The 15,866-nt window shown below is 39.9% G+C and overlaps 1 protein-coding gene across 1 annotated transcript in view; it reads right to left on the bottom strand.

The window, feature by feature from the left end:
• Positions 1 to 1,643: 1,643 nt before the first annotated feature.
• Positions 1,644 to 15,866, bottom strand: part of LOC131240719 (uncharacterized) — a 51,609-nt gene continuing 37,386 nt past the window's right edge. Inside the window, exons 3-4 of the mRNA XM_058239144.1 lie at positions 3,678 to 4,370; positions 1,644 to 1,900 (exon numbers count right to left, since the gene is read on the bottom strand). Coding sequence (XP_058095127.1) covers positions 1,793 to 1,900; positions 3,678 to 4,370 — 801 coding nt within the window. The 3' untranslated portion in view covers positions 1,644 to 1,792. The remainder of the gene's footprint in view (positions 1,901 to 3,677; positions 4,371 to 15,866) is intronic.

The following is a 15,866-nucleotide window of genomic DNA, read 5'->3' as shown; positions in this document are numbered from 1 at the left end:
CATAGTAGTAGCATACCACCCCTTACACAAATTCTGGATGTATCACAACTTAGTGAGGTCTACAGGTGCACCCGATCATATTATCCAATTCTTGGGACAATCCAGACCGTTGATCAATAAGGCCCACCTTATAGAGTTCTTACACATAAGCCTTATAAGATATCATAGTTCAAAATGAAAAAAAAAGAAGACAAGACATGGCATATCGTCGGACTACACCATCAATTATCAAAGAAAAAGTCAATTCTAAATTGTATCATATTTCGAACTCAAGGAATAGTTCTTTCAAAGAAGGGAGAATTATGCAGGCCCAATTCAAAAGGAAAGCCCAACCCTTCGACTAGGCTCAAGCCATGGTATTTGGCCCATAATTTCTAGCCCAAGTGCATTTCATTATGCATGGCATTAGGACTGTTAAATGTATGGAAAAAGGAAAGAGTTTGAAATTGAAGTGTCTTAAAATGTCTTTCGCATTATTTTGGAAGTTTTTTGTTTTTTTAGAAATATCAAGTGATACATTGAAAACAAAAGGTTGTTATCAGTGTATTTATGAAGGGTGGTTGTAATTGGTATATAAAATGACAATTTTGTAATGAAAATGCATTCAATCTTTAAGTTATTTTTTACAAGCTTTATATTTGAAAGTGGAATGATTCCGCATGTTGGGTGAGTGATTCCCTATGCTATCCATTGTTGGTTGAGTGATTCTTCATCCCCTTAGTGAGTGATTCCCCAAGTTATTCCTTGTTGGGCGTGAGTGATTTCCCAACCCCTTGAGTCCCCGAAATATTTTCTTTTCATATTTTTAATTGGCTTATATACTCTTGATCCAAATTATAGCAATAAAGTTATTCTTTCCTTCTCTTCATTGTATTTCTTTGGGAGTTACATCATACCACTTAAGATTGTTATATGTGAAAAACAAGGCCAATCCATACAACACAAGGGCTCTCTTATACCAAAAAACAGAAGACCTTAAATGAGAAGCTAAAAAGCATCATAATAGTCCACATTCAACCTCGACGTGTCCTGGTGAGCGGACCTAGCTAATTTGTGTGGCTATCTGAACTGCATGGGCCACCCAATGGGTCCCTACAATGTAGCACACAATTGTTAAATTGGGACGTGCCCGTGGGGCTAGCAAACCTTGAGGGACGGATTATATGCCATGCAGTGTTCACGATATCACACGTGGAGGTGTGGAGCCCACCGTGATCTGATAGTGACATTAAACCCATCCTTCAGAAGTGTGTATGTCACCAAATCCATTCATCAGGTGAACCCTACCTTGATGAAGGGACACTCAAAATCAATCAAATATCAAAGTTCAGATGGGCCACAACAATGGAATACATTTATATTTTAGGTATGATTATATGTTGCTCCTTTGGCAACTCCTATTTGAGCTTTTGATAGGGATAGTTGTTTGGATAGCTTACCCAATGAACAGTTCGGATCACACGATACACACGATGCATGGATCCACACGGCTTGAAAGGTATGGTAATTATCACAGCTTCAAAAGCACGTGATCATTCCCAAGCAAGCAGCTAGCCTAGGATTACATGATCCTCATCTATTGGATGGGGCCATTTTGACGGTTTTTCCTCTTTGTCAAGTAGCGTTTTCCCATAATTCTTAAGTTGGCAAGTGTTCCCTAAATACCAAGCTTCAAACACCCATCAATCAGTTACAAATCAAAGTTTGTAAAACGGCGAAAGAGAGCCAATATGCTTATAGTAAGTAGGGCATGGTTCAATATAAGTATATCCTAACCATCTAATTGATATTGTCATTGATCACCTTCCAATTTAATTTGAGATTGATCTACTTTCTTCCCACAGAAGACATCACTAAGAACTGTTCTGGAGCACAAAGCAGCCTTCAGTAGAGAGAGAGCCTGCCAAGAAAGACACAAGTACATACATAAGCTTTGCATTCTATTCTCTATTTATATTTTTGGAGAGACTATTCACGGAACGCATACAAACATGTGAGACGTGCAAGTTATGGGCTACTCACAAAATCAAGAAGGTCAAGTCATCGGGCGGGCTGCACATGTAAGTTGAATATTGATCATAGGTTGCCTGTCTTATCACAATTTTTGTGTACGTGTGGCCCACTGGATGATTGGAACAACCAAACTTTTGGGCAAGGGTATTTTTCACAGCAGACATGCTTAGTGATTGACCCAGAATCTCACACGTGGTTTGCATACATGCATCAATAGCTTCTTCAATCATATTGGTGATGGGCATTCTAAAATTGACAGAAGAATTTAGGAAGGCCAAACAAAAGAGACATGATGCAGTAAATGTCAGTGGTTAGGATCTTCCATCCTTTTTTAGCCCCACCAAATCGACAATGTCCAAATCACAGGCTTCACTTTGAATGCATGGTTCAGAAAATGGTGGATCCTCAGCCCAGGAATATCCAAAGTATCCTCCGGTTTTCAGGTTGTAAGTTCTGCGCATCCAGACGGTTGGTAATTTGATGGAACCCACCTAATGGACCATGCTCCAAAATTCTCCCAGATAGGAACATCTTTTGCCATTTTCAGTTGAATGCAGACCATTGTTCTGCTTCTTTCCCAAATCATCTGTTTGCAAAGGCAACCAGTGAAAGGGTTAGGATCGTCACATCTAGGAGAGTGTTGAGGCATTGCAAATCTATTGTGAGATTCATCTTATCAACAGTCAGGATAAAGTAAGCCATGGCTTAATTGGTGCAAACTGAAAGTAGTAGTTAGTAAAAGCAGTAAAGGAAAGATATGGGACAAGAACTTCCACACCTGTTACAGGAAGCGGTGCAACAAAAACTGAACCTACATAACAATATCCACTCCATCCATCAGGTTTTTTAGTTCTTTTTAGGATGTGATCCCAAAATGAAACACATTCAAAATTCAAGTGGGCTGCACTACAGGAAACAGCGGAGATAGGAACCCCACCAATGAAACCTTGCTGGGCCAACCGTCATATTTATATGCCCACCTCCATATTTATATGCCATTGAATCAGTTTATAAGGTGAGTTCCACCAAAATTGCGGTGGGCACAAGAAAGTCTCATTAGTAGGCGTCCCATCCCAACTGGTTCCTTTGATGAAGTGCAATTTGCATGATGTTTTGGATTGCATCCTTAACATGAGTTGGCTCAATGGATGGACTGACTAGATGTTCCAGACATCTGTGTGGGCAACACAGCTTTTTGTTCAACGGGCAACTTTTAATAGGTTTTGCCGGAAATTGGCGTCCAAAGTCATGGCGGTTTGTCAGATAGGTTGAAGAAGTTGATGCGCATGCAATTGCCAAAATGGAATGCCTATGACGAATCTAGACCACTCATCAGAAGGGGCCCATGGAGAACACACCCTTGCCCAAATCTCAGACCGGACTTCTTGTCAGGTGCTCCGATCTGCATGAGGAAAATGGATGGGCAAAGAATAAAAGAAAAAGAAAAAGACAGCCAACGGTCTATAATTCAATTGCAGACATTCGGTCGACCTGATCCATGGCTATCAATGAGTTTTGGGCCAGGGTTCATGGTGACCCTAATTGATGAGTAGCCTGGAAGCCTGTGTGCTACATTAGTCACCTCCAACCGCCCGTTAACCAGTCCTAGCATGACTCGCCCTAACATTTCTCAATCCAACCCATGTAGAGACAATCTACATTACCTGATCCTGGCCTACACTTACTACTCGCTCCTGCACATCGCTGATGGGCACCTGGAATCTGTATAGGATGGAAATGCCTGAAATAAACGATAAAGGCTCCACATCCAACCCATCCGTTACCATAAACATGATCTCCGGTCCCTTCACAAATCTTCCTCCAGACCCTGTGGCTGCATCACTCAACTTCGGATTTATGAAATGAAATCGTAGGGTCTTTTTAAAACTAGAAAGGTCGAATGTATTGGGTTCCACCTCTACGACTGGCAGTAGCTGGTTGTCGCACCCCGAGTGGAGCGCTAGCTTGGGGTCAAGTAGCATGGCTCTGCATTCTTCGGATATGATACAATTGTCGTCACCGCTTAAATCTTCCACGCTCTTGTACAAGTTATCCAAACATCCAATGGAAGAACCTGGCCTCAAGAGATTTACAATGGCTCCAAGAGGGAAGGAGAGGAAGCTGAACAGAAGGTCTAAGAAGTCCTCTGTGGCCTCTGCATACAATACTCTGTTCTTGGATTTGCTGATCAGAAGCTTCAAGCTCATCGTCTTGCCCGTGCCATTCTTATCTATGGCTATGTCTTCGTCGCTCAACTTTAGGGCATGAAAAGCATCCTCAACAGCCTCTGGCTTCGGTAGAAAGACGTCCGTCAAAGGTGTGTTGGAGACCAACAATCGTCTCAGTATATGCAATGCCTAATTCAATATAAGAACAGTAATCATCAAATATGCAGTTAGCCAACTTGTCTCAGTTATCCAAATAGACTAAGAAACATTTTGAATTTTAAACAATCTAACGTTTTCTTTTATTCTTAATGTTCCTTTGAAGACCAGATCGATACAATTTGGCTTCTTTGATGGGCAGGCTTCTTAATAGTGGGTCATTCACGATAGGACAACCATATGGATGGTCAAATCCCCAAACTGAACAGCAACGTTAATGAGGTAAGAGGTGATGAATGGAGCTCACGGCCCTAATCATAAACCCAGCCTTACATATAGTCCTATATAAAGCGAGATAGCCATGGTCAACTTTACCCATGCAATTAGTTGATAGGTCGGGATTAAGAATAAAAAAAACTGTGCAAGTGAATACCATAAACTGAAACTAAATCACACAATTCTTGAGAAATGATTTAAATGGATCATTGTCATCTAAGCGTTAACCCAAATAACTGGGACAGTTATATATATCCTATTTTACCATTCCACTCTATTAAGAATTATAACCTCAGTTACATCATATGTCATCAAGTCTTTCCTTATTACCTCTGCGTGCATCCTTTTAGAATCTTCAACTTAAACTGGCTCTTATCCAGTGCAGTTCTAAGTCCACATGACCAACCCATTTAAGTCTACTTTCCATCGTCTCATTACCTATTGGTGTGATGTAGAACGAGTCATGGATTCATTCGTAACTAAGATGGATCAAAGAAAAGAAGCAGGAAGGATTGACCAAACCATACTGAGCATAGTTTGACCGGTTGACCTTTGTGGTTGACAGGTTGAAATTCCATTAGAAATTTTAGATTTCTTGCTAGCTAATTTCTGCCAGTTTAAACAGGTTGACAAATTTGTCGACGGGTCGAAATACTATTCGATAAGTCGATAAATCAGGTTGACAAGTCAAAATTTACAGAATTTCCAATTTTAGCCTTTGGATGTCTTTGAACCATTTCGACAGGTTAATGAACAAGGGATATTTGTGTGATTTTTTTATGTTTGTTTCCTAGTTTGATTATGACTCTTTGATTACATTTTTAAGGTTTGTTTAGGGTTATTTAAAGGTTGTTAAACTCATTTTTATCATTTAATTCTATCAATAAAATTCCTTAGTAGTTTTTCTATTTCTCTCATGTATTCAAGAAACCTTTTGTGGTTTCAGAGCAAGGCTTAATGGCTTCTAACGACGGGTCAAACAACATTCCCTTGGACGGTGCTCTAGAGAATTTCACTTTAACATTGGCGACTTTCGATGCGGCACGGCAAGAGAATCAGCAAGTCATGCAAGAGCTGCAAGTTGCCATCAATCGCATGATGGAGGCCCTAGGGCAGATTCATGTTCATGGCGATGATCCGATCCCAATAAGTTCTGAAATTCATAATCATGCCAATCACAAGGCGATGTCGGTAATGAATTGTAGGATCACCCCTGAGGAGGTGGGATCCAACAATGAGGAGATCAATGACATGATCATTCAATATTTCGAATGAGGCGGTGCTCGGTTTAATTGAATGGATCAAGAATTCGGGATAAAAGTCAACCTTCCTAGTTTTAATGATCAATTCCACGTCGAGGACTTTCTCAATTGGCTACTAGAATTCGAACACTTCATTGACTACACAAATGTCACTGAAGAGAAGAAAGTTAAGCTTGTGGCTTACAATTCTAAAGGCGAAGGTTCAACTTGGTGGGAACAGTTCAACTCGCATAGATGACAGATGAAAGCATCAATCCGCACATGGTAGCGAATGAAGCAGTTGTTGCGTAAGTAATTCTTCCTAGTGAGTACAATAAGGTATTGTTCCAACAATACTAAAATTTTTGGCAAGGTAGTTGGTCGGTAAGAGATTACATAGAAGAATTTTACCACTTAGCGGGGTAAAATGATTTGGTCGAAACCGAATCGCAACAAATCACTCGATTCAACGATAGTTTATATGTTGTAATCCAAGATCAAATTAAGATGCAACTTGTTTTGATGATGAATGAAGCAATCAACTGGCAACACGAGCAAAAGCGTAGCTTGAGTACACTAACACATGAACCTATCCTTCTATTAGGGTAATCATGGCAGGCCCTTCATAGGGAGTTTCACAAACCAAGGAAAAAGAACCTGTAGGAGGACGACTTCAATGTCCTACACCCACGAACCAAGAGTCAGGAAGTGGACAAGTAAGACCCCAGAGAGCAGCAACCACTATTGTCAATCCAAGCAGAATACCAAACCCCTATGGACGACTAAGGCCTCATCATTGTTATCGATGCGACCAACTAGGTCATTTATCAAACACTTGCCCTTAGCGGCAAGTGGCAAACCTCATCATTAATGATGATGGCCCTGAGAACATAGAAGAATACTCGAAAGTTAATGAATTAGAGAACACCATGGATGATAAAGCAGATTGGGTTCCATATGATCTTGGTGAATCGCTAGTCATGAGGCGACTATTGTATGCACTAAGGAAGTACACCCATAAAGACACAACATCTTCTGAACAAGGTGTATACTGAATCAAAAGGTTTATAATGTAGTTATCGACAGCAGGAATAGTGCGAAAGTCGTCTCTAACGTCATAGTGGAGAAATTACAACTAAAAACGGAGTATCATCCATCCCCATATACGATTAGATTGATTAAGAAAGTCAGCGTAACGAAAGAAACTAAATAATGCATTATATCTTATCAATTGACAAACATTATAAGGACCAAGTCATATGTGACATTCTTAACATGGAGGCCTGTCACATTCTACTCGATCAACCATGACAATCAGATCGTAGCGCTGCTCTTACAGGACGAGATAATATATGCATTTTTGTTAAGGACGCTAAAAAAAACTATACCAACTCCTATGGACCCAAAGAAGTCACCCGAAACTTTTAAAGTAGAATGACGTTTTCTCCTAAGCATATGAGACTTTATGGAGAAATCCAAGGAAACGGGACAAGTCTATGTATTAATTGTAAAATGGAAATAAATCGAGCCCATCAACATTCCTGAGAAACTAAAACCCCTACTACTTAAATTCAAAGACATTGAGAGAGTCACTTAACCATTCTCCTTGCGACCAAAGTGATAGCCATTGTAGCATCCACTGATAATGAGTGGAAGAGGGTGTTGCTTTCTATGTGCATAAAGTAAGCATTAACACCTCTTGCATCTTTCTTTAGGTTGAATATAGGTATTGGGTCTTGAGGACCAATAAAAACCTAAATGTGCCAAGGGTTGATCATCAAAGGCAGGGTAAAGAACATGTCTCACAATTAGAGGTGGGCATCGAGTCGAGTCAGACCAGATTGGGTCCAACTCGACTCGATCCGATTTTTCCAAGAACTTGACATGAACTCGATCCGATCTGAATCCTTGCTGGCCTGACCCAAACCGAGTTTGATTCAATCAAGGAAACCAAACTGAGTCGGATTGAGTTGAGTCTGTCCAGTTGATTCGGACTGGGCTGAATCATGATCGGGAGAGAGGGGGAGAGAAAGGAGGAGAGAAAGAAGGAGAGGTGGGAAAGAATGAGAGAAAGAAGGAGAGAAATGATGAGAGAAAGGAGGGAAGAGAGAGGGAGAGAATGGGGGAGAGATGGGTGGGTGCGGCCCCGTTCGGGTAGAGAGAGAAGGGAGGGATTAGGGCTTCGTTCAGGTGAGGCGGGTAGTAAAAAAATGAAAATAAGAAGTATTACTTATATAGTACTTGATCAAATCGGATCGAATCTATTCGGATCGGATCGGTTCGGATTGGCCACTGATCCAAACTCGACTCAATGTACGTTCAGATCTGAGTGGGCTTACTCGACCCGACCTGATCCTGGCCTTTGGTTCAGATCGGATCGGATCTGGTCGGATTCTGCCCGGCTCTACTCACAATTAATTAGGTGGTTCCATTAAACTGATATATGCCATGTGTACAATTTCAGTGCCAAAGTATCAACCATCACATTCTGCTAGACAATCAAATAAGTCCCGGTTCTTCTCTATTCTCCCATTCTTTAAACCAGTTTCTTCATGTGCATTGCACATGCCACAACTCATAGTGCTAATTACCCATAAAGGAAGAGCAATGCAAATGGGACTTACATTGGAACTCAAAAGGCATGTTACAAGATCCACATCATTCATCAAGTAGGCCTACCATGTATACCTTGGCCCAGGCCAGTGCATTCATCAGATGGGCCACATGTATAAAATGTGGACCGTCCATTAGTGAACCAACCTGATTTTGGAGCAGGGCATCCACACAATTGGGCCCAACTGATGCTCGTGCTTGTGCTTGTGCATGCATGTTTACCACATTGTCCTGTGTTCCAGGAAGGCTTAAATTAATCATGAAACGAGATATTTTCACAGCCTTTTGATTGGACATATGGTTGTTATGAGCGGCATTCACAGCCTTTAAAACTTGATCGGATGGTTGTTATGAGCGGAGAGTGGAAGATGGTTTCTGGGTGTGGAGATGTAATTAAATTGGTTAGTTTAGAAAGAGGAAAATCCGGCTCAACTCAATTAATAACTGAGTCTGGACTCGGTATCTGAATCGAAACCATCGATGATCAAGTATAATAATTGGACGTGGAAGTATTTTAATCCCAAACCTGAACAGATGTGTCTGAATTTGGATCCTAACAAATTCAGATTGGGTCAGGTCTACTGATCCGTTTGTTAGGTGGGCCACATTGTGTAGTAGATGCACTTAGCCTAGAATCAGGCTGGCCAACTCATAGGTGGGGCATACATGTAATCTACAGGTGGAACTTGGCCAACGTTTGCCTTAACGCTCCATTTGCTTTGTGCATTGTAGGCTACCTAAAGAGCAGTCCAGCCTGAATCTTGATCGCACATTTACACATTGTGCGCACCTGATGGATGGTCCAGATAATGCATGGAATAGCCAGGTGATCATGTGTGTCTAGGCGTAGATGGTCACCATAACATACCTCATCGGCACCCACATCCACAATCTTCTCCCCTAAAGCAGCCACGTCTCTGACTCCAAGCTTGTCAAGTAGTGACACGCAGGTCATCGAGGAAATGGGGCCCACCAGTAGATCATCGCCTATCATGAACCTCATTGTCCTCTTCACAAAGACTCCCTCATTGATACCTTTGGTAACCGGATTTGGCTTATTAACAACTACCTCTGTACACATCACCCTTCCGCAGCGACATCGGACATTCTTAACAGTACTGATCAAGGGTGGGAACCTACGCAACATGATGTACATAAATAATTCCTTGTAAGCTCCGAATAGACATTTAGTGCTAGATCCTTGGTTCGAGCTTCACACGCTCTTCTCGGGCAGAGCAACATCTCCCTCACAGCCTCTGTCTGTAGATACCGAGAATCGAGATTCTTTACACTCTCTTGCAATGCATCCATGCATCCAATATTGGATTTCCCGCTGCTGAGTCGAACTACACCACCTATTGGTATTGTCAAGAAGCTGAAGAGGGTATCAACAAAGTACTTGTCGGATTCGGCAAGCACCACTCGGTTTTTCTCCTTGTCAATCAACAGCTTCAACTTGATAGCCATGCTTCGAGCTTACATAAATGGAAAATACAAAAAATAAAAAAAAGAAAAAAAGAAAAAAAATAAAAAATAAAAAAAGCCATGTCACTTTCCAAGTTATATTAATTTCTAAAGAAGCCAACTGAACGTTGTGTACATGAAAGATCGTCCAAACCTAACATGCATCAGTTTCAATCAAAACAATAACTTCTCCATTCACCTATTATAAACTCTTATTGAAGGTAGAGCTAAATATTTGGAAATGTGTATTGACATGTTTGTTGTACACGCCGTTACATTGCAGTGCATGTGCCAATCTCACAAGTGGGAAAAGGACATCTGAACGCAGCATAAGGTGGCATCCACGGGAAGAAAAGCATACCCGGTCATTAGGTAAACCGTCAAGAATGGCTCATATTCAATCTTCCGGTCTGGATGAGTGGACTTGGCCTACTTAGCATATGGCCATCTGGACTATCGGTCACCTAATTTACCACTTAGATGTACCACGCACTTGCTGGTTGTCAGAGCACGGTGATAATTATCTTGTTATCAGCAATTTTAAAATTACTTATTTAAATTAATAAATAATTTTAAAATTTTAAAATATGAGTTTTGCTAATGTCCCCCACCCTTTTAAATGGGACATGGGGATCTGACCCATTCATTCATTCATACTAGGAACAAGCCATAGTGCAAGAATCACACCAATTGGATGGTCCTAACCTTTTAAATGGGTTGATTCATGACAACCAACTGTTATTTACGAGCCAAAAATCACATGGTTAGAATTATCAAATAAAGTAATCTTATATTAGAATCAAAATTAATACAAGTTGGGATTTATCTACTATATGTTTTGAGATAATGATTGGACCTATTTTGTCTCTTCGGTCAATCTTAGCGGTCCATTTTTATGCCATAGACGCTTAGGATCACCTAATTAGCTTGATTTTTGTATCATGGCTTGCTTCTAATTGTATGAATGAATGAAAGGTTTGGATCGATAATAGGTCAATCCATGTGATCAACATTTAAAAGGTCAAGGATATTGCTGACATCCTCGTGAAGATAGGGATGCTGGCAAAACTCTTCAAATACACACACAACCATGCATGCATGCAAGTGTAAAATGAATATTCATGTTAAATTCACGATAATTCCACAACCAAAAAAAAAAAAAAAGGAAGAAAATTTGCAATATTATCTTGATAATATTGTTTGTCAAATATTTTCCACTAAAAAATCATGGGAATTTCACATTTTCAGCAGTATTAGTGACAACAGTCATGAGCAATTAGAGTTATATGATTGGAGGTTGTCTAGATTAATCCATCCTCGTGTATTACTACTGGATACATGGTGGCTCCAGCCTTGTATCTGGATCGTCCCAATTTTGAGATACATGGTAAAGGTGGCTGCCTCAAAAATCTTCAAGACGAGAGGATCCTAAGAACAATCCACGTGAATAGACCCAAAAACGACTGGTTAAGATACCCTCCATATTCAAAAGAAATAAAAAATATTTCACTTGGAGACTTTCACCATCGAGGTATCCCTTCAATTGTAACAGTAGGTTGGGATGTTTTCTACCAAGCCTCGTATGATCATTTGAGATATGATGCACTGGGCTCAGTGTGTGAAAAACATCCCATGCACCTAGCTGAATTTAGGGTCTATGGCATCCACATAATCCATCCCGGCAGTCAATTAGGAGCATTCCACTCTTCTTCCATTACTATGCAAAAACCACCACAATCGGATGGCCATAATCAATAGTGACCGGGCATATCATGTCCATCCATTTTTTTCATGCCACCAATTGTCCGGTTTAGATCATCAAATCTGTGTGATTTTATGAGACGACTCCAAAGTAGGCCGGACCTAATGGACAGTACAGATAGGTGATGGGGATGCCAATGAGCCTAAATCCAACTAGGTGCATGTAAAAGGTTCCATGGACATATATAGCTCACTGGATCATTTCTCTTACTAAATTATTATTATTTCCTAAGTGCATTAAAATTGAAGATAAAATAGGAAAGTAAATGACAGGGAGTAAGAATCTGATTACCTAGCTAAGAAGGCTGATAGAACTTCGGTTGTAACCCTTACTATAATTTCTTCTTCACACCGTAGCTGGCATTGATGCCTCTTATAACACTGAGTTTTTGGCCGTCAACGACAAGCGAGAAGAAAAAGAAATAAAGAGGAAAGTAAAAGAATAGATAAAGATAGATAAATGCTCCAGTGCTCTCAGAGCACCATAAGTTATAGTGTTCCTAGATACGTTGTGACACTGAAACAGTGTAATACTTTAATCTAGACTCTTCACCCTGTGAAAAACACATTTTGTGGGCTGACATGCAAGTATCATGCAGATCGGACAAATATTAATCATTTGATAAGTGGCTTTTAATAGAATGGTGAAGATTGGCACTAAAAAGGTTCATTCAACAATTCAAGCCATATATGTGTAAGGACCATCATGGAGTGCTTATCACTCTAATGAATCACTTTGCTAGGAAATTCTCGCCATCTCATCTTTGAATAAGAGAAAGAAGGGCTATAAAAAAAAAAAAGGCTAGATGAAGGATGATTGGATCATCGGATCAGTGTACGTTTTGTAGGATAGCCCATAAAAAATGCATGATGGACCAAATGAACAGTCTAGATTAATGGATTGAACTGTCGAAGTGACTTAATGTAACTAAGAGCACAATAACTTATAGTGCTCTAGGGGAGCTGGAGCATTTTCTAAAAAGAAAAGAATAAGGGCCAGCTTTAGAGAACTAAAGCAAGAGAGAGAAGCAGCAATGTGAGACGGTAAGCGCACAGAAGAAAACTTTGATGCTCCGGCAGTGTCAAGGATGATACTCAGGAAGTCACAAATGAGGTAAAAGTTGCATACATGGTATATAAGTAAGTCCAATCAAACAGTTCAAATTAATTTTCATGTATAGTACATCAAAATTTACAATTATTTGATAATCTGAAAATTGGATTGGTGGACACTTATTTGATGGATAAAAATGAAAATCATTCGATGCTCCAATTTTAATAAACAAATGTCCATTAATCAGACGTTAGGATTGTTCAACAAATATTATTTTGGACTGTCACTTGGAGAAAGTGGTTTCATAATTTGATTTAATTTGATTCAATGTGTGCCGCATGTAGATTTTCTGAGTATCTGAGTATCATATATCTCTTCGAAAGTGAAATAGAGAAATGATCCACTGCTATCAAAGAGAATAACTTATATCACTCTTAGTTGCATTGGGTCACTTTGACAGCACAATTCATTGATACAAGTTGTTCATTTGCTCAATCACAGATTCAATAAGCTACTATGCAAAAATCACAATAACTGAAGGATTCAAATCATCTAATCAATCTCTTGTAAAGTGGACGGTTATAGGAGTTTATGAAAAAACAGGTCTAATCAACCCATCCATCCATATATTGTCGCGTTCGACGGTTGGTTACATAATATGATTCCACATAATCGCTTTTATTACGGTATGCTAACGATTATGCCCATGGCTGGGAAAATGAACGGTTATAACAAAGATGGCTAACTAGCAAACGTGTCATTTTCGCATGTTAGCCGGTGAAATTTGTGTTACACCTGATGGACGGTGCAGATGCATTGATGCAACTAAGTGTCCCAACACTACTAAGGGGGCGTTTGGCGCATGTTATTAGATGGGATTAGGTGGGATGGAATTGCATTTGGTCCTGTCCCAATTCCATTCATTGTTTGGGAAGAATGGAAAAGCTTGGAATTAGATTAGATGGAATTGCATTGGGTCATGTGGTAATTCCACTCAATGTTAGCAAGTTGTGTAGGTCCCATCATGATGTGTGGGCTATATCCACCCCGTCCATCCATTTTTTGAGATCATTTTAGAGCATGGGCTAAAAAATTAGGTAGATCTAAAGCTCAAGTGGACCCCACTATAGAAAGAAGTGGGGATTGAATACCTACCATTGAAAACTTTTTTGGGGCCACATAAGTTTTGGATCTGCCTCATTTTTTAGGCCCGTACCATAAAATGAGGTTACAAAACAGATGAACGTTTTGGATATAACACATATATGCTATTCTCAATAGTTTCAAATGATGGTGGGTATATTCATTCAATGTACCACCGTATTACAAACATAGCATGGAATTAAGCTTATCACATGATAACAGGGACAATCCTTGCCACATGTAATAATTACGTTTTTTTTTTTTAATCCCATCCCACTTAATCCTTTTCCATGCTTCCCAAACATTGAGTGGAATTGGCACGGGACCAAATGCAATTCCATCTCACCCAATCCCTTGTAATACCATGGGCCAAACGCCACCTAAGAGCATTATAAGTCTTCTTAGCGCAATGGATCTTCTCCCTCTTAAAAAGTGAGTGAGAAAAAGTTAATAAGTGATTACTTCCTTCCTCTAGAAGGAAGTGAGATAGATGGAGGGGCATTATCTTCCTCTCCAGGGAAGTGGTGCTCATCCAAAAAAAAACTGCTGCCCGTCTGTCCCATACTACACCAAAATCTCTGGATAGGAACGGCTGGGATTTTGGTTTGAAAACGGCGCAAAGTCGTGTCTAATTTGAAACGGTTATAAACCGTGTACAAATTTGTACCCATACCATTACTATTTCTGATATTGTGTCGGTGTGTCCCACTTGTGTTTTGGATATTACTAATTTTTATTATTACGGTCTATTGTTATATTTTAAAACAGATGGACGGATTGGATTTGTTTTGGAGACTTCCCTGGATCCCACACGGCAGTAGTTTTTATTTGCTGCAGATTACCGAATCGATTTCTCCTATTTTGGGGCTGAAACCCTCGTTCGCATTTTCACACGACCTCCCTCTCCCGATCCTCTCTCTCTCTCCCGATCTCCCTCTTCCTCTCCCGATCTCGTATTTCCTTTTACGGCATAGATTTTCCCGGATTTTCTTTTACAATTCGGATTGTGAAATCCATTGAATCTCCTCCCCGGAAAACAGACGCCTATTCTTTCATTCTCCTTTTCCCTGAAAATTTTAGGGTTTTATTGCTTTTTCTCGAGCTGAAAAATACGCATTACTCTACGATTTCAGCATTCTGAGCTTTTCCATGTCGATTTGATCTGCATTCGATTCGATTCCCTGAAATTTGGAGTTGGGTTCAACGATTTAACTCGTAAGCAACCTTCATTTGAGTCAGATCGATCTCAGACCCTTTACATTGTTACACCATTGCCATCATAGCACCATGACTCACTGAGTTAACTGATCACTGAGTCAAACTGTTTTCTTTTAAATTTGGAGTTGGGTTCAAAGAGTAAAAGACCCCATTGCTGCCAATGGTAGCAATTTGCATTATTGCTGCACGGTGGACACCAAAACAGAGAGTCACTTTCAGAAAAGGTGAAACACATTTAGCATTTAGGTGAGGCTGGATGTAGAGGACATTGGCTCTTTATCTATGCATTTAGTAATCAGATGTCCGCATTTTATGTAAATTCCATGCCCACAATATGCTCAACTATTTAACTGATACTTTTTTTTCTTTTCTTTTCTTTTCTCTCTATAAAGCTTATGCTAGAGCAGAGTAGGCACTAGCTCAAATAAATAATGAGTTCAATTCGGCTATTGCACATTGAGGACACATGCCATTTTGAGCTGGTTTGATGGAGAAATCAGAGTGAGCACGCATCCTGAGGTGTATTGTGCCTTTTGCAATAATGTGAACAATTTTAGCACAATTGGCTGGTTTTCAAATGGCTACAGATTGTTGTTTTACCCTGCTATCTAATCTAGGCGTCATGGTTTGTTGTGGTTTTCAAATGGCTACAAATTGATCTTCCCATTATTTTGAACAATAGAACATGGTAATGACATAGATTGCTTTGAGAATCTCTTGGCTGTCAATTTGTATTGAAGCCTGGCTGCTATTGTTGTT

Source organism: Magnolia sinica, chromosome 3 (genome assembly GCF_029962835.1).
Source record: "Magnolia sinica isolate HGM2019 chromosome 3, MsV1, whole genome shotgun sequence".
NCBI lineage: Eukaryota > Viridiplantae > Streptophyta > Magnoliopsida > Magnoliales > Magnoliaceae > Magnolia > Magnolia sinica.
This window is presented reverse-complemented; position numbering and strand designations above follow the sequence as displayed.